Source organism: Muntiacus reevesi, chromosome 3, assembly GCF_963930625.1.
Source record: "Muntiacus reevesi chromosome 3, mMunRee1.1, whole genome shotgun sequence".
Lineage (NCBI taxonomy): Eukaryota > Metazoa > Chordata > Mammalia > Artiodactyla > Cervidae > Muntiacus > Muntiacus reevesi.
The window spans coordinates 59,138,077-59,157,645 of record NC_089251.1 but is presented as its reverse complement, the minus strand read 5'-3'; the positions used below and the strand labels follow the sequence as shown (position 1 = coordinate 59,157,645).

Sequence of the window (19,569 nt, the reverse complement as noted above, 5' to 3'; positions counted from 1 at the left end):
TGACGTCCATCCAGACTGGAGAGGCTTGTATTTCATGAGCTCTAACCATTTTCTCATCTACTGGGCTGAGTCTCAGTCCCTTAGAGTCACTGTAACAAAACACCACTGACCAGGTGGCTTATAAACAACGGAAATTCACATGTCACGGCCCTGGAGGCAGCAAGCCCAGGACCAAGGCACCAGGGTGGCCAGTGCGGCCGTGCTGGGTGAGGACTCTGCCCCTGCCCCCTGGGTTCTGGCTGGCGCCTCCTCGCTGAGACCTCCCGCGATGGAGGGACACGGGCTCCACGGGTCCCATTCCAGACCTTCACGCCTGACCTCATGGCCTCACAAGCATCAGGGGTCAGGGTCTCAACATACCAATTTTGGGGGTACACAAACATTCAGACCAGAGCAGGAGGTCCAGGACCCAGGCTGAGTGCACCCGACAGCCTCCTGGATGCGTAACCACATGCAGCTCGCCTGTGCAGAGCTGATCCCGCGTTCGGCCCTCCCACATGCTGCACGAAGGGCTGCAAGTCCACCAGCCCAGCCAATGCCATGATTTCAGCCAGAACAAATTCTGCCCCTGACGTAACACCTGCCGGAGATGAATAACCTGCCCAAAGGTAACAGACCAAGAATGGCAGCTGTTCCTAAGAGCTCAAACACTGAGGACCTGGACAGAAGCCCGAGCATGTTTGGCAAAGTTTAAAAAGCAACTTTTAATAACTGGTACTTTTAAAATTCAAATCCTCTCAAATAATTTTTGAATTATTTGAATTGAATTACATTGAATTCAACTGAAGTACATGCATCATTACCAAACACCATCTACGTGGGTTTTTAAATTTTTATTTGAGTATAGTTGATTTACAATGTTGTTACTTTCTGCCAGAAAGCAAAGTGAATCAGTTATGCATATACAGACATTCCCTATTTTCCAGATTCTTCTCCCATAAGGTAATGACAGAGCACTGAGCAGAGCTCCTGGTGCTGCATGGCAGGTCCTCATCCACGTGGCTGGTTAACACCAAGCGGAACATGCTGACCGACTGCCTGGGAAACGGACTCCGACATAGAAACGTGCAGGTCGATGCTCCCTCTTCTGTGGGTGCAGTCCCGTGCTGATGTCACCCCAGGGCCTGGCAGGAGCTTCCAAGACCTCGGCCCACAGGAGCCCCGTGTATCCAGCTTGTGGGGACAACCTGGTTAAATTACCACGGGGCAGACTGACTGTGCTCACTGTCTCTCTGGCTGTGTGTGCATGTGTGGTCAGTCGTGTTAAACTCTTTGAGACCCCATGGACTGTAGCCTGCCGGCTTCTCTGTCCACGGGGCTTCCCAGGCAAGAATACTGGAGTGGGTTGCCATGCCCTCCTCAGGGGATCTTCCTGACCCAGGGACTGAACCCGGTCTCTGGCATCTCCGGCATTGGCAGGCAGGGATTTTGTTTTTTGTTTTTTTTACCACTAGTGTCACTTGGGAAGCCCTCACTGTCTCTCTGTTTCACTCAAATGGGAAATTCACTCTGATTTTCCTTTTCTACTAAAACAAAACAACTGTGACACGAAGTAAAGACACTGGTGCGGGCAGGTTCCTTCTCATGCCCCCGTTTCTGGCACCAACGCCCATTTCCTGCACAGGAGGACAGAGGTGAGAGTGGCCAGAGCACAGGATGCTGCTGCTCCTGTGATGTTCTGCCCCTCGGTCAGAGTGCCCCCGGCTGTAGAGCAGAAGGAATCCATGCAGCGGGACGGGCCAGAGGGAAGAACTCAGGCGCTCTCGTCCTCCACCAGGTGGAAGGGGGGTGCCGCACACCTGTCCCCTGCTGTGCTGGTCCGGCCCGGCGGGGGGAAGGGGGTGAGGGAGGCATGAGAGGGGTCCTCACACATGGGCCTGGGAATGCCACTCTGGCTCAAGCAAGAGTTACTTCAAAGTTTACACCCGTTTGTGGCTTATCAAGTATATATCACACACCTGCTTTAATTATTAGAGAAAAGGACACACTGGCCAGAAGTGAAGGGCGTTCTGGTTACAGTAAAGGTCAAATGCCGCCCGTCCAGGACGCCAGTGCTGGTCCTCAGATGGTGACTCCCTCCCAGGGGCCAAGGCCACGCTGGCTCTGCACGCGCTGGCCTGTTGTTTTTCAACCTTGAAGGAATGTGTCCCTGACGTGTTTAAGGTTCTCTGTTCTGACAAACAGAAAACTGTCCTGAGACCTGGCTTCCCCGGAGCAGGTTCCCAGTCACCCAAGCGGCTGTCTTCACGATTATTATAGTCTGCAGTTTGGCTCAAAAAGCCACAAGCTTCTCTCTATTCCTGTTATGGATTGTTTATTATTTCCATCAACAGGAGCAAGAGGCACAGTCTTTAACAGCAGAAAACTGGGGAATGGTGTGTGGTGGGCAGCCCCCTGGTGGGGACCCTGTGGGCTCTGGGACGTGCGGGGGCCAGACTGCACAGCTCTGTGGGGGGGCTAGACTCCCCAACTCCAAACACACGCAGCTTATTACAGATGATGGACAAGAGGCAGGGGAGACACACTACAGTCCGGCCACACAAAGGCAGCCCACTGACACCTAATCTCTGCACCTGCTCAAACCCACACACACTCGTGTTTCCACGAATGGGGAGGGCTGTGGACAGTCACCTTGACCGGTGATGATAAAACACTCCCAGCTCTGCAGACACTGTCCAACAGGCAGAGACATGCAGGCCCTTCCTCCCCAGCTTCCGGCCTTCCAGGCCCGCCCATGTCCAGTTCCTCCTGGAAGCTCCTCTGGGTTCTGGTCTGTGCTGGCTGACCTGTGTCTGGGAGCTGTGGAATTCGGGATGCCCTAAGCCTGCTCCTCCTGCAAAGGGGCCAGCCTGCACGGACACGCCTCCCAACCAGCCCCTCAGGCTCCCCCAACTCCCAACCAGTGGGACCAGCTCTACCCGTGTGAAGTCCAGGGGACGGGACGGGCTAGCCAGTGGGCAGATCTGTCCTTGCCCCAGGTCCCCCCGGGACTGAGTGACTCCATCTAAGGGCCCCACCCATGACCTCAGCCTGGCTTCATGCCCTCAGTAAAGAAACCCCCTGGACTGCCATCACGGCTAGAATCTACAAGGCCCCTCCCATGGTCAGTCAGAAGGGCAGGGTTTGGTCAACCTGAAGAACATGCTCAGAATTCCTCTTATAGGCTGGGCAGGTTTTCTCTGCGTGTTTAGCGTCTTTCACAGGAAAATGCGCCTGGAGCAGCCCTTACACCTTCAGGTCACTTCTCTTGCACTCGTGCTCTGACCACAAACACACAGTCTCACTCCTAAATGTCCTTTTTAAGGGATCTACTGTGTCCTGAGCAAAACATACAAGCTCAAGAAGGTGTTGTATTTCAAACATAAAAGGGCAGTACTTCGAGCGAGAGTGTTGACTTCACGGAAAGCCGGGTTAGGATGAACTCCCTGCAGAGTGTCCAGAGCACCTTCACGACCAAGGTGGCCACAGCCCACTTGCCTTCTGGCTCTCAGCTGGGTTCTTATTTTAGTTCTGACTCAGCTGGGACGGCTCCCCTATCACTGACCTTTGGCGGAGCTGGAGGAGGAAGCCAGCTGAGTTACTCTGACCATCTGTGACCCAGCTGACTGTGAGGCCAGCCTCCTCAATGAGAAACACAGTGAGAATTTCAAGACAAAAGCACAGACAGGAACATTTTGCTCAAGTCAAAACAACCCTTTCAAATTTTAATCTACATGTCTCTCTGCCCCTTGTTTTCTTTTAAACATAGAGCATGTTTTCCTGTACATTCTAGCACATTAAGCAACATTTGAAAATACTGGACAAGAGGAAGTGGAGGAACTGAAATATTGTGTTTTCTGGTAACTTTGAAAACTTTCATTAACTTCCCACTTGGCGAGGGACCTGCTTCATCTATCGTGCCCGAGATGCCCCTGAGGTAGCGGGGGGACATGAGGGCCAAGCAGGGTATCCGGTGCCAGCTAGTGTCTCTCCGTGTCCCCCTCTTCCAGTCCATGCAGCCCCTCTCCTCCCATGAGGCCCCCCCACCCACTGGGTGAACTAGGTTTCTGCAGGCAGGTCGCAGGCTTAGGGAGGAAGCTCTTGGCCAGTCCCCAGCTTTTCTCAGGGGGCTCGAGTCTGTCCCTCTGGAGGAGTGGTGGTCACGTCAAACCTAACCAAACCTGACCTGACCTGGCTGCAGGCAGGCCCGCCCACTCCTCGAGAGCACCTTGGAACTCTGATCTGAATCTGGGCACTGGATCACGAAGATGCCACTCACCTTGCTGCCTCTTCTTCCTGGCCCTGCCCCCAGTGGGCGTCCTGGGTGGGCGGGGCTGCTCCTTCCCGCCTCAACGGAGCTCTTAGAGACAGTGACCCATCTTTACAGTGAGCCTTCCTTATCCTGATCTCCCTGTGGATCCTCTCCCCACTGGACCCAACTCACTGCTTGAGGCTGCACTCAGACTCGGATCCAGGCAAACACCCACACCCGCGTGTGAAGCTGGGCAGGGAAGGAGGCACGTGGTAAGTTCACCAGGGTCCAGGGAGCTCCCCACCTGTGCCCCTCTGAGCCTGGGGAGGGGTCCCTCTGCCCCTCCCGCCCACAAACTCCCAGGAAACTGTGGAAGGGAGGCCTGTGTAGGGGAAGCACAGGACTCAGGAGGTTGAGCGGTGCCCTGCAACGTCTTCCACATTGATGACTTAAATGATGTAAAAGGGACGTGAGTCTTCCTGACTCCGGGGCCCTAATCCTCTTGTCAACAGAGCTGACGCCAGGGTGGCCGTGCACCTGCCTGTCCCCAGCCCACACCAAGCACAGAAAGCACACACCAAAACCATCTCTTCGTACTGCATGAATGAGAGCGGAGAGGCCACCAGAGCTGACCTGGCCCAGGGCGTATGACTGAGCCGGGAAAAGAGAAAGGACAAAATGACCAAGTTTTCAAAGAGCTCTGTCTACCAGGAAAGTCAGCTGGAAGCTGCATGCTGAGAATGGTGCCAACACACCCCAGCTTCGGTGCCACAAACACTCCCGCCAAGCTCTCTGACCAGGAGACCCTGACTTCTGAGTGTCCAGTTTCACAGGAATCCTGCTAGGCAGCTGAGTCAGAACCCCCACCTCCATCAGATCCTCAGACCCCTCCCCCCACTTCCATCAGATCCTCAGACCCCTCCCCCCACCTCCATCAGATTCTCTGCATCTGACTGGTTCCTCTCCCCATCCCCCAACTCCCCACCCCAGGTGATGTCCAAAGCCCTGGCCTGTCTTCAGCAGGAGTCCCATGAGGTCAGTTTGGCTCAATCCCTCCCCCACTACACAGCCCAGCCCCAGCGTACCTCTCAGTAACTGCACCACTGACCAACCCCACTGTATGCCTTTGCTGTAAACCCCTACTTTCCCCGTGAGACTCAGAGCTGACCCCACGTCTCTGCCCCGCTGCAAGTTCCCCACATTCACCCCAATGGTCCTTTCAGTTCTCTGACAGTATCCACATCTGTGGGTCACCCCCCAACCACAGGGGCGGGGCCCGCCGATGGGCTCCGATGAAGACAGGTCAGCAGAGTGGCAACTGGTCACTTCTGGGACTAGACTATGAAACGCTGCAACTCTCGTCCCCTCTCTGGGGCCACTCACACCCCTCCCCCTCCCTTCCAGCCTTACGAGGGAGAAGACTCCCAGACCCTCAGCACAGGCACTGGCCTGAGCTGAGCCCAGGTTCCTGGCCCACAGGATGTGAGAGATGATCACAATGGTGACTGCAGGCCTGCCAGAAGCAAATCCTGTCCACAGGTCGGATCTGGCTGCCCAGCTGCTTTTGTAAATACAGTTCACCAACACCTTGACTCACATATTCCAGGCCTGCACTCACACTATGACAGAGGGCTGAGTAGTTGTGACACTGACAGCTCACAAAGCCTGAGATATTTATCACTGGCACTTAACAAAAAGTCTGCCAGCTCCCATTGCTGCTAAGTGCTGGGTAATTTGTTTCTCACCAAAGATAATTAACCCACTTGCTCCTGCAGCATGTTGGGCTTTTCTCTAACAACGCATGGTCTCTTAAGTATCTCTCTCTCTCTGCTTTCCACACACAAACTTCTCTGTTAGCAGACAATGAGTATTTCAACCAGCTTCCCCACTCATATCACTGGCACGTGGCAGGCCCTTAACAATGCAGACAGAACCACAAACGTCTCATGCAGAAAACCACAACCTGATAGCATATCCTTTAAATACAGCACAACATTAAATCAAGAAGAGCCGAGACTACAACTTGTGCTGAATAGGTATTATTTCCGGCTAAATCCCTTACAAGGCATTTCTTGACTGCCATACACAGAATGATTCCAGATCCAGGAAAATTTTTGATCTCTTTTGCTTATACTTTCATAAAACCACTCACTGTCTAAAATATCTGTGGCTCAGTGGTAAAGAATCCGCCTGCCAATGCAGGAGACTTGGGTTCTACCCCTGGGTTAGGAAGATACCCTGGAGTAGGAAATGGCAACCCACTCCAGTATTCTTGCCTGGAAGATCCCCTGGACAGAGGAGCCTGAGGAGCTACAGTCCATGGAGTTGCAAAGAGTCAGACATGACTTAGCAACTAAATAACAAAACATCAGTTGCTCTCCAACCCTGCCTAGATTCAGTCGTCTGACTCTTTGCGACCCCATGAAGTGCAGCACACCAGGCCTCCCTGTCCATCACCAACTCCCAGAGTCCACCCAAACCCATGTTCATTGAGTCAGTGATGCCATCCAACCATCTCATCCTCTGTCATCCCCTTCTCCTCCTGCCCCCAATCCCTCCCAGCATCAGGGTCTTTTCCAATGAGTCAGCTCTTCGCATCAGGTGACCAAAGTACTGGAGTTTCAACTTCAACATCAGTCCTTCCAATGAACACCCAGGACTGATCTCCTTTAGGATGGACTGGTTGGATCTCCTTGCAGTCCAAGGGACTCTCAAGAGTCTTCTCCAACACCACAGTTCAAAAGCATCAATTCTTCAGCGCTCAACTTTCTTTATAGTCCAACTCTCACATTCATACATGACCACTGGAAAAACCACAGCCTTGACTAGATGGACCTTTGTCAACAAAGTAATGTCTCTGCTTTTTAATATGCTGTCGAGGTTCGTCATAACTTTCCTTCCAAGCCTAGATTACTGACATTAGTTTTCATCATGAAACAAAGAATATGTTTTTTTGCATCTGGAAATGTTACTGAAATTTTCCAGAGAGGCGCTTTTTTTGTTTTGTTTTGGCACACTGGGCGTCTGCAGGATCTTTGTTCCTCAACCAGGGATGGAACCTAGGCCCTTCGCAGTGGAAGTGCAGAGTCCAAATCACTCTTGGGGATTCAGTGGTTAGGACTCAGAGTTTTCACTGCTGAGGGCTTGAGTTCAACCCCTGGGCGCAAGGTGTGCGGTGTGGAAAATATTCAGGCAAGATAAAAGGTAGGCTATTCTTATAGTGTTTAGTTTTAATTTTAAGCAATATATTCATTATGACACAAAAATGTCATGTGCACGTGCGTGCTAAGTCGCTTCAAGCTGTGTTCGACTCTGCGATCCTACGGATGGTAGCCTGCCAGGCTCCTCTGTCCACGAGATTTTCCAGGCAAGAATCCTGGAGTGGGTTGCCATGCCCTCCTCCAGGGGATCTTCCCCCCAAAATGTAATATTTTTTAGCTTTTTAAATCTATTTTCTCTGGCAAATCTCTATGAATTATCAATGAGGCAGAAACATTCCGTTTTGTTTCAACAGGCATCACAGGAGCTTACCCTTGGTAAATTTCTAACTTTTAAGATATGATCAGGTGTATTCTGACTGTCAGGTAAGATATTTTAGCCTAAACCTGAGAGAGGCCTAAGTGAGTAGTCAAGAGTTCACTCTGAACACTCGGGGAGCAGTCGTGTTCAGCTCCCAAAGGGCCAACCATGGGTCTTCTAGGCCCTTCCTCCTCTGTGAACAGTGCAGCACCCTCTGAGAACCCCTCACAGCCAGAAGAGCTGGGAACCGCAAGAGAGGCCAAGCTGGTATACAGATTCATCATTTTATATTTAGATGGAAATAATTTATTGATAATCTTACCTACTGTGGGTTTGGGAAAGATTTCACAAACAGAACAGAAAAAGCAAAAACTTTATATAAAGATAAATAAACTATCAAAATTAAAAAAAAAAAACCACCTCTGGGCTTCCCTGGTTGCTCAATGGTAAAGAATCCGTCTGCCAATGCAGGAGACACAGGTTCGCTCCCTAATCGAGGAAGATCCCACATGCAGAGGAGCAACTAAGGCCATTCACCACAACTACGGAGCCAGCAAGCTGCAGCTCCTAGGGCTTGTGCTCTGCAACCAGAGAAACCAGGGCAAAGAGAAGCCCCAAACCGCAAGTAGAGAGCAGCCGCTCATCTCCACAACTAGAGGAAAACCCATGCAGCGACAAGGACCCAGCACAGCCAAAAATAAATAAATAAGTAACATTATTAAAAAAAAAAAAAAAAAACTTCTGCTTTTCAAAGGACATTTATAAAAATAAGAAGACAAGTCACACACTGGGAGGAGATGTTTGCAAAATAGGTATCTGACAAAGCACCTGTATCTGGAAGACATAAAGCACTGTTTCAACTGAATACTGTAAGAAATAACACAGTGAAAAATGGGCAAAAACTGAATGGTTATTTTGCCAAAAAAGATACAGGATATCATGTATAAACAACACAAGAAACAACATTCAACTTCACAAATGGTGGAAGAAATGCAAAGAGACATCAGTACATGCTCCAGAAAGGCTAAAAGTTGAGGCCCCAGACCTCATCAAGTTTGGGGGAGGATGTAGAGAGAATGGAATCCTGGAACACCGCTGGTGGGAATACAAAATGGTACAGCCTCTTTGGAAAAGTTTAGCCATTTCTCAAGAAATTAAGTGTGTACCCACCAAACAACCCCGCCTGTCCCTGCAATTGAAAGGAAAGCACAGGACCTGCAGGAACATTCATGCAAATTTCATTTGAAACAGCCAAGACCTGGACACCACTCAACCCTCAACCAATAAATGCAGTAAATGTATAAGCGGACAACGGCTTAGCAGTCCCGAATGATCCCAAGTCATGCACTGTGGACTTGCCTCAGAACAACGATGCTGAGTTAAAAGACTCAAAAGAAAACAGAGGGTACACGATTGAATGGTTCTATTTATACACAACCCTAGAAGATGAAAATGCAGCCAGAGTGACCACAGTGGCCACCGCTCCTAGAGATGCGGGAGAGTTACCAATGCAGGCTGGGACTTGGCGACTTGCATGACCTTGATGGTGGTACTTGTCAAAACTGATCCAGCTGCATATTAAACTGTACATCTACTGAGCTCATTCATTTCACCTCAACAAAGCTGTTTCTAAAAATCTGCACACTGGGATGATCTTTACTCTTTGGGAAAAAACACTGCTGTGGGTGGGGTTCTGTCCCCTAAAAGACGTGCAGATGTCCTGACTCTGGTACCCGGGAATGTGACCTTACTGGAAATGGAGAGTCTTCAAACTTAACTAAGGCACAAGCTGAGGGTGCACTGGAACAGGCAGGTGTGACACCCACGTGTCTGGTGCCCTTCAGTTCAGTTCAGTTCAGTCGCTCAGTCATGTCTGACTCTTTGCGACCTCATGAATCGCAGCAAGCCAGGCCTCCCTGCCCATCACCAACTCCCAGAGTTTACTCAAACTCATGTCCATCAAGTCGGTGATACCATCCAGCCATCTCATCCTCTGTCGTCCCCTTCTCCTCCTGCCCCCAATCCCTCCCAGCATCAGGGTCTTTTCCAATAAGTCAATTCTTCGCATGAGGTGGCCAAAGTACTGGAGTTTCAGCTTCAGCATCAGTCCTTCCAATGAACACCCAGGATTGATCGCCTTTAGGATGGACTGGTTGGATCTCCCTACAGTCCAAGGGACCCTCAAGAGTCTTCTCCAACACCACAGTTCAAAAGCATCAATTCTTCGGCACTCAGCTTTCTTCACAGTCCAACTCTCACATCCATACATGACCACTGGAAAAACCATAGCCTTGACTAGACGGACCTTTGTTGGCAAAGTAATGTCTCTGCTTTTTAACATGCTATCTAGGTTTGTCATAACTTTCCTTCCAAGGAGCAAGCGTCTTTTAATTTCATGGCTGCAATCACCATCTGCAGTGATTTTGGAACCCAAAAAAATAAAGTCAGCCACTGATTCCACTGTTTCCCTATCTATTTGCCATGAAGTGATGGGACCAGATGCCATGATCTTAGTTTTCTGAATGATGAGCTTTAAGTCAACTTTTTCACTCTCCTCTTTCACTTTCATCAAGAGGCTCTTTAGTTCCTCTTCACTTTCTGCCATAAGGGTAGTGTCATCTGTATATCTGAGGTTATTTATATTTCTCCCAGCAATCTTGATTCCAGCTTGGGCTTCTTCATTATAAGGGGAGAAAAGATGGAAAAGACAGAGAGGAAGACGCCATATAAGGCATAGCCACATGGTTGACACAGCCAGAGGGGGAACACAGCCTGGGGGGGGGGGGTGGACACAGCCACGGAAAGGGACACAGAGCCCTGGGAAGACAAAGCCACATGGGGTCACACAGCCACAGGGGGACGCACAGCCACAGGGAGGACATAGAGTCACGTGGGGACACACAGCCACAGGGGGACGCACAGCCACAGGGAGGACATAGAGCCACGTGGGGACACACAGCCACAGGGGGACGCACAGCCACAGGGAGGACATAGAGCCACGTGGGGACACACAGCCACAGGGGGACGCACAGCCACAGAGGGATGCACAGTCATGCCCAATAAGTCAGACAGACTGAAAGACCCCCCTGCTGCCCGGCTGATTTCTGACCCCGAGTCTCCACAGAACCACACGTTTCTGCATTTGAAGCCTCCCTGGCTGTGTGGTACTTGCTATGGCAGTTCTAAGAAGCTGATGCGACCACTGTTCTGTATGAATGTGAAACATACTTCATGATTATTTCTAAAAGTAGATTTTACGTAAGAACATTTCTGTCTAAAGTGGATACAGGCAGTGTTTCTCAGGAAAGCCTTTCACAAGCTTCTGTTCTAAACAGTTTCAGTTTGAGGTCAGAAGAACTTTCATGACTCTTGTGTGCTCTTTAGACACATGTGTCCTGTTGCAGAGCAGAGTCTTCAGTTTCAACCCAAAAGGAAAACGTCTTCTGGCAGTGAGCACAGCCGGGCTAGTCTCTGGTTGTTTTTCTGCCCGAATCCATAATCATGCCAAGAAAACAGGTGTGTGGGGGTCAGAGTGAGCGTGGTTTTGTGCAACTCGGAGGAGCCCGGTGTCACAGGTGCTCAGTCCAGCAGCAGCTCGTGGGAGGAACACGTGCAGGTGACCCTCTGGGACCCAGACCCTGGCATCCCAGGGTGGCACAGCCTTGACTCTGCACACAGTAGGTGCTCATCCCCGGTGTCCCTGGGCAGCCCAACCTTGACTCCGTGCCCCAGTAGGCATTCATCCCTGGTGTCTCTGGGTGGCCCAGCTTCGACCCAGCACACAAGTAGGCATTCATCCCTGGTGTCTTGATTTGGCGCACAAGTAGGCACCGGATGAGTGTCAGCTGAGTGAGTAACCCACACAGGGCAACATTCACAGGACACCACCACCTCCTGCTAAGCCAGTGGCGAGGGTTTTATGAGATAATAAATGACACTGAATAACGGTAGTGAGCTTTATCCTTGTTTTAAAGAGGAGCCTCTTGAGGTTCATCTAGATTTCCTGACCCAGCAGCCTGAACTGGGCGTGTCTAACCTCAAAGTCAGCCCTCCCACCCCTATTACCCAAGGAGCCTGACTTGATACTACACAAAGGCTTCCTATAAAACTAGGTGAAAACCCTGCCTCTCTAAATTGCTAGAGGACTTTTTCCTGGCTAAGCTTGCAGTCCTAAAATACACAGTCACTTCTCTGCACCTGGGGACAGAGAAATGGCAGAAGCCCAAATCCCTTCTTATCACCAGGGGACAACACAGCAGAAATCAACAGAAACACGGTCCCTCAACCCAAGGCAACAAGCAATACACCTTAAGAATGACTCTTCTTCCGGTAACATAAACTCCAGACAAAAGAAAATAACCACGTTGTTTCAAAGGCCTCTGTGACTACACAGGTAACCAGCCCCTCTGACATGCAGGTAGGCTCATTCATGGGGACTCTGGCAACTGTGAAAATAAATAAAAGATGGCTGGTCTCAAATGTTGTTTTATATAACTTTTTAAAAAAGGTAAATTCTTTAGGATCTCAAATCTGAAATTAAACTATTTTTCATAAGTTTTTGCTCTCAGAACAAGAGTAGATTGGAGTTCATTTCAGCGGTCGTGACCACTTGCCTCTCTGGTCAAGCACAAGGCATTCAACATTCCCACTAAACCTGTTTCATCCTTATCCCTGGTGGTTAAGACTGCACTTTCACTGCAGGGGCCACAGTTGGTCAAGGAACTGAGATCCCACAAGTTGCATGGCACAGACAACAACAACAAAAAATATGTTTAATCCAGTCAGTTCAAAGTTAAGACGACTGAATGCAGCTAAGAGACACATGATGTCATAGCAAAAAAAATCCAAATAATGTTGGTGTCAACACCAGGCTTCCCTGGTGGCTCAGTGATAATCTGCCTGCAATGCGGGAGACATGGGTTCTATCCCTGAGTCCAGAAGATCTCCTAGAGAAGGAAACGTCAACTCCCTCCAGTATTCTTGCCTGGAGACTTCCATGGGCAGAGGAGCCTGGCAGGCTACAGTCCATGGGGTCACAGTTGGACATGACTGAGCGACTAACGCTTAATGCTGCAGCTCTCTTCAAATGCAGACAAGAGTGCACAGTTTTCAAATAAACGTTTCCCTCCCAAAGTATAGTTATTGTGGTAACTTTGTAGACAAATTTAATATATTTAAAGCGCTTCCTTGTCAATTTTTTAAGTTAAATAACTTAAACTCTAAAAATAAATCCACAGGAGAAAGAGCAATAGTATATAATGTATTTATTCCTCCCACATCTAAGTGGAAAAATCAAATGCATGAACAGAGGGTCCACAAACAAACTGATGTGCTGCCCAGCATAGGTGTCAGGAGAACGGTTTCCTCAGACAGAGCTCCTACTCCTCACAGGGAACACAGCAGTTTAACCCATAGCTTAACGTGGCAGGGGCTTTTCAGAACCTAAAACCTAAGAAAGAAATTCAGTAGGGGCAACAAAAACTAAACATGCGTTGTCTGAGGCAAGTTAACTTTGGAAACAGAAAACTCCTAAGCTCCTTAGTTAGGAAGGTCTGGGGGTTTGCGATCCTTCCTTCTCTGCCAGATTACATTCAGAAGTTGCTCTGCCTTCCACTGTGAAATCCATTTCCGTAACAAAGAACCTTCGAAACCACCCCGACCCCCACCAAGCCACCATCCACAAACCTCACCCCTGAAGAGCAGAGAAAAACTCTGAAACGCGTCCTAAGAAGCCAAAGGGATGCACGTCTCTACCGCCCGCAGCTCTACCGTTACCGGTAGCGGACTCAGGACTGAGACCCGCCGGGCTCACGCTGCCCATCCCCGTCCCCGCGGCTCCACTCACCTGAGCGCCTCCTCCCGCGGCCCCGGGAGCCGCAGGCTGTCCGGCCGGTCCCTCCTCCGGCGGTAGAGCCCCGACTGCGAGAGCTCTTTCAGTTGTAAGGCCGTCATGCTCCCAACCCTCCAGGGCCCGCCCCCGACCCCCAATCGCGACCCTCGGAGCGCGGCACCGACGGAGACCTGAGACCGTCCCGTCCCGCGCGCACACCTGGCCCAGGGAGAGGCCTGGGGCGGCGGCGCCCTGCCCGGCGCTTCCTGCTTCCCCGACGCACCCCCTCCCTGGGCCGGGCTTATCTCCGCCTGCACCTGGGGGGCGGGGAGGGGGGACCTGGTGCTCACGTGTTGACCAACAAGCAAAGCCTGGCGGCGGTGAGCCATCACACCGGCGCCGGCAAGAATCCTACCAGCATCGTTCTGATCAAAACCGGCTGAAAAGTCCCTGAAAGGTAGCGACTAGAGGAGGGGCCTGCCCTGTTCTCCTGCCCTGTTCTATTTGCCAGGAAACCCACCAACACTTCACAGGCAGCTGCCGGTGTCAAGAAGTGCCTGGTCATCAGGAGCTCCTAGGGACATTTTCCTTAGGAAAAAAAAAAAGGCTCAGTTCTCAAGGCAGCAGCTAGTTCCTCCCTCTCCACTGAACTCTAAATCCTCTTTAGAAAGGAAGGAAGTGCCTTCTTTCCTCCCCCATTAAATGTTACTCAAAAATTCATAACTGAAACGAAAGTGGTTTCTTCTACCAACCCCCATCTGGGGATTGTCTCAACCCAGGATCGCCAGGGGTCCCCTCACCTCAGATGCCCACAGTCTACCCAGAACTGTCCTGGGTACCCTGGAGTCCTGCATGTTTGACCCCAAATCAGGAGGGCAGGTCTGGTTCCTGGGGTGAAGAGTGTAGGTGGGTGTCTGCAGAATGGGGGACAGACAATAGGGACATGTCCTTGTCATCCGGCCCCGCAGGACGTCAGCAAGACAGCAGGCAGCTCTGACTCAGCCTCTTCTCAGGACAGGTCACTCCTGCTCTCAGCCAGCAGCCTGGCTTTGTGGTTCCGGCAGTTTCTGTCTGTGTCAGCATCTTTTTGCCAGGATCTCCTCCAGGCTGAGCAGAATGGCTCTGAAAGCTCTTTTCACTCCAAGCATCAAAGGGTTAACATACTCCCCTCTCTAGAAGGACATGTATTGTGAATCCAAGTATTGGGGCATCCCATGGAAGCAGGGTCTCTTCTTGGTCTCACTCCTTCACTCTGCATCACAGCCCTGGCTTCCCTGGGGCTGCAACCCTGGTCCTACCACCCACTGGAAACATGACTTTCTACAGTTGCCATCAAAATGCAATATCCAGTTTTAAAGAAGATGAATTGGGGAAATTAGTAGTAATGTTGTGTGTGTGTTAAGTCACTCAGTCCTGTTCGACTCTTTGTGACTCCATGGACTGTAGCCCACCAGGCTTTTCTGTTCATGGACTCTCAAGGCAAGAATAGTGGAGCGGGTTGCTATTCCCTTCTCCAGGGGATCTTCCAGACCCAGGGATGGAACCTGGGTCTCCACATTGCAGGCTGATTCTTTACAGTCTGAGCCACCAGGGAAGCCCAAGTAATATTGTTACCACTCTAGATTTAATTAGTGATGAAAGGTAAAAACAATGAAGTGACAGTTGTAGCTTTTCCTCTCTCTGGAAGGAGACACAGAAAACTGGTAATGGGAGCCTTGGCCTTGAGCAGAGCAGCAGAAGACAGCTGTATACCTTCTGGACTTTCACTGTCCCACTCATTCAAAATATATGAGAAAAATATAGAAGATTTACCTTTTGTACAAAGATACCTCTCGTACAAAGCTCTAGAATCCTTCTGAGACCAAAAAAAAAAAAACACAGAAAAGTTGAAAGTTAACAGTAATAGAAACCTCAAATCAGGATTCCTAAAGTGTCTAATTCTTATAGTTTTCGTCATGACAGGTGAAAAATGCAGAGAAACAATCTTTTTTTTTTTTTTTATTGTAAGCGTCAAAACAGGTAAGATGCCTGATGAATAAAACACAATTACTGTGGCCACTGCAGACACAGAAGCCTCAACATAGGACTATAACATAGTTATATGTATCTATAAGAAAATGTAAATAAGAGAGCTTGATTTTGTTTTTTGTTCATAGTGTTTTCTTTCTTTTTTTTTTTTAACTTTTTATTTTGTATTAGGGTATAGCCAGTTAAAAATGTTGTAATAGTTTCATGTGAACAGTGAAGGGACTCAGCCATACATATACACGTATCCATTCTCCCCCAAACTCCCCTCCCATCCAGGCTGGCACATAACTGTCCTTGTTGGTTACCCATTTCAAATACAACAGTGTGCACATGTCCATCTCAAATTCCCTAACTGTCTCTTCCCTCCTCCTCAACCATAACTCGGTTCTCTTAAGTCTGTGAGTCTCTGTTACAGAGCTTGATTTCTAGGAGACCTTTTAAAGGATCTAGGCAGCCCGCTGACAAGGAAAAAGGGCTTGGAAACTAGTAAAGCTGACAAGACAGGAAACACCTAGTGCGTAGGATGAATCCTGTAGGTGATGAGTCTAAGGTTAAAAGGATGTGAACAGGAAAAAAAAAAAGCTGTGTAAAACAAACCGAAACAATTTATGCCCTTTGACTTTTACAATAGCTGTGCTGACAAACAGAAATTTCAGTAAACTGATGCTAATATATGCTACCAACTGGGTAAAATTAAATCCCGAGATTTTGGGCAAAGGTCTTTTAACCACTGCCACCTTACTGACACCAGACTGTGAGAGACAGGGCTGTCCCCTGCCCCAAGCTCACTGGGACCTGCAGTGCAGGGTGTGCAGTGGGGGTGACCTACCCCCAACAAAGGTTCCCGCGTGGGGGAGGGACGGGGAGTGCACGAGGAGGCGGGGACAAGGACATCTCCCGTCCCCAGGCTCCTTCCCTTCAAGCTTTCCCACAGAAAGTTGTCAACTGGGCCTGGGTGGAGATCAGGGCTATTTAAAAAGAGTTTTAAATTTCAAAGGACTGTCTAAGCATCTGGTACCGAGGGAAGCCACGTGGGTGTCTACACTGGAAGTTCATTTCTCAGAGTAGGGCAGTGCTCCCACCTGATGACGCTCCCGAGCTCCCTGCCCCCACCTTTACTGCCCATCAGCTGTCAAGAAGCTGAAGGTTCACATACACGCCGCCGAGGGGCACCTCCCAACTCCCACCAGAGGGGCGGCTGCTCTGTGAACCTGCCCGACCACCCACCGGGCTCTCCTGGGACCTGATGGCTCTCTCTTCTGTCAGTTTATTCTCTTGGATGAAATGACTAAACAGGAAGGTCCAGGGAGGGGTGCACCAGGCCTTGGTCTGTAGGTTGACCTCTGACCCTGGGCCCCACCTTTCGGGGGTCATGGACCATCTGTGAGTCTGATAAAGGCCAGTGCGCCTCAGCAATGACTGTGAGCACAACACTGCCTCCACCTCAGGGCATGGGCAGGGGACTTACAGGGACCCCCCCCCTGCCTTGGGTGGGGGGAGCCCTGAGCTCAGCTGCGGCCACACTCCGGTTCAGGGGAGCTCCTGCTGTCCTCCTCAGCTTCTCCCCACCTCCCAGTTCATCTCTGCCTCTGGCCTCACCCTCCTACTCTCTGTCCTCCACATTTGTGGGAGTTCTTCCCAAACATAAACTCAAAGGTCATGGGAAACCCTGCAGCGCCCCCTACCCGGCCAATCCCCGCTCAGTATCACCGCAGGGGTCCCTCTCACAGGGGGCTTTGGGACGAGGGGCTCCACTCTGCCCGCCACCAGATACCAGCCCTCCCAGAGAAGCTGTACAGCTTGTCTCTGGTCGACAAGCCCAGGTACACCGTGCAGCAGGCATTTCCTAAGTTCTCTTAGTTGGTTTCGTTGTCCGACCAACTGATTCTGAGAGACTCGTAGGTTTATGATGATGCTGAGTTTGAGATGAATGCCCTGGAGCTTTGAAACTCCTAGTCCTAACCCTGTTTTGCTTCTGCATTTAACATGTGGCGTTACCTAAGTAAGAATCATAAAGGCACATCCCTTCCACGATTTCGGGAAATGCTACTTTCGTTGAAGAATCCCTGACACTGTGTATTTGTAGGGCTGAGCACCTCCCATGAGCATGAACACTTTCTTTCGGGATAAAAACTGCACCACCAGCTCTGGTCTTCCCTTTCAGCTGAGTCAGCGAGGTTCTCGTTGTGCCTGCTCCACACACTCCCTTCAGGCCGTGGGGAGTGAAGAGAGCTGGTTAAATCCTCTGCCCCGAAGATGAGCTGCCAGCATCCCGCATGGCAGGCTGCTTGGAGGAGGGGGCTGAGGCTGCACATGCGTCCCGGCCAGCAATGGGTGGGCCCCACGTCAGGCCCCCTCCCCAGACTAGAGGCTTCAGGCTGCAGACGCCTGAGCAGCTGGACGCTGCCAGGCCATTAATCTCCTCGTATGATGAGAGAAGAATTTTGTTTTGCAATCAGTCTTAACTCAGTGGAAACGAGTCCTTTTCAGTTTACATTTTACCACATGAGTAATCACCTTTGGGGGAAGCAAAGTCTCCCTGATGGAGCAGAGCAGCCCCCTCTCTCCGTCCATACTCCCTCCCCACCAGACACTGGCTTCCTCCTCATCCACGAAGGCTCAGACTCCACGTTTCTCATGAGCAGGTTCAAACTCAAGTCATGTAGAGCAGAGTGTGAGAGGGCTGAATCCACCGTCCAGAAAAGAAGTCACCAAAAACACGGTCCCTAACCTGCTTGCCAGTCCCTCTGAAAGTGCCCCTCCTCTTGGGGAGCCTCGATGAAAGTCATCCACCAGAAACAGAGGGGGCGGGGGTGAGATTAGACAGTCAGGTAGGGGCGGGGGTGGGTGGGGGGTTGTCTCTCAAAGGTCTCTTTATCCTAAGAGCCTGGGAACCACAGGGGCCTGAGAAGATCAAACTTGTTTTGCAAAGACCCCTCTCACAGACCTGGGAGCCGGGAGGCCTAGCCTTCAGAGAAGAGACTGGGGGGAGGGCATTTAGGGAGACGAGGGGGTAAGGGGGGTGATGGACCGGACAGGGAGCCCGGGCTGCACCCCTTCTGCCTCAATCCTGCCCGTGGAAAGCCACCATTTAAATCCACTTTGAATCTAAGATTTTCAAAAAGGATTACAAATAAAAAGGCTGTGACACAGACAGATGTGTCCACGTGGTGCTGTGTGAGGAGCTGATGGAAGTACTGCTCACAGCTCACGGCCCATCCAGCATTCATCCCGGTCCCATCAGTCATGGATCATCACCACCCTTGCTGTGCAGAAGAGGGGACCAAGTGTCAAAGCAGGTCAGTGTCCGGACAAGCATAGCCACCAAGGGGGCATGTGGAGCAACACCCGGCTCTGCTGCTGCCCCTGGGCGTGGGGTCCAAGCTCGCGCCCACCGGTCAGCAGGATGTCTGCCCTTAATCTCCCAGGTGGACAAGCCCACCCAGGAGCTCCAGGGACACACAGTGAGGGGCCCAGGGGAAACTGTGCCCAAATGTTCCCCGAAGGCACATGGATTACTCTAAACTAAAGGTGCTTAAGAACAGGGACACTGTGACCCCTCCTCCATCCCCCTGAGGCAGAAGCTGAACCTCCATAAAGGATGCGCTTATCAGTGGAGACAGAGAACCTGAACAAACAAACCCTCGGCCTCTTTAGGGGACCAACCCCGGGCCAAACTGCTCAGATTCTTCACTAATTGAGCATCCAAAGCCTGCGCTTCTTTGTTCTGTCACATGTGCATGCATGCTAAGTCGCTTCAGTCCTGTCTGACTGGGCAACCCTATGGACTACAGCCTGCCAGGCTCTTCTGTCCATGGGATTCTCCAGGAAAGAATATTGGAATGGGTTGCCATGCCCTTCTCCAGGCGATTTTCCTGACCCAGGGATTGAACCCGGGTCTCCTGCACTGCAGGCAGATTCTTTACCATCTGGGCTTGCCTGGTGGCTCAGCTGGTAAAGA

General features: G+C 50.8%; 1 protein-coding gene across 3 annotated transcripts in view; it reads right to left on the bottom strand.

Annotated features, from left to right (window-relative positions):
• Positions 1–19,569, bottom strand: part of LIMS1 (LIM zinc finger domain containing 1) — an 81,356-nt gene that overhangs the window by 18,247 nt on the left and 43,540 nt on the right. Inside the window, exon 1 of one of the 3 annotated variants that reach the window (XM_065929202.1) lies at positions 13,596–13,731. The exons of the other annotated variants lie outside the window; for them this stretch is intronic. Within the exon in view, the coding sequence (XP_065785274.1) occupies positions 13,596–13,702 (107 nt within the window). The 5' untranslated portion in view covers positions 13,703–13,731. Of the gene's footprint in view, positions 1–13,595; positions 13,732–19,569 lie in introns of those variants that run through there. 3 annotated transcript variants of the gene reach the window in all.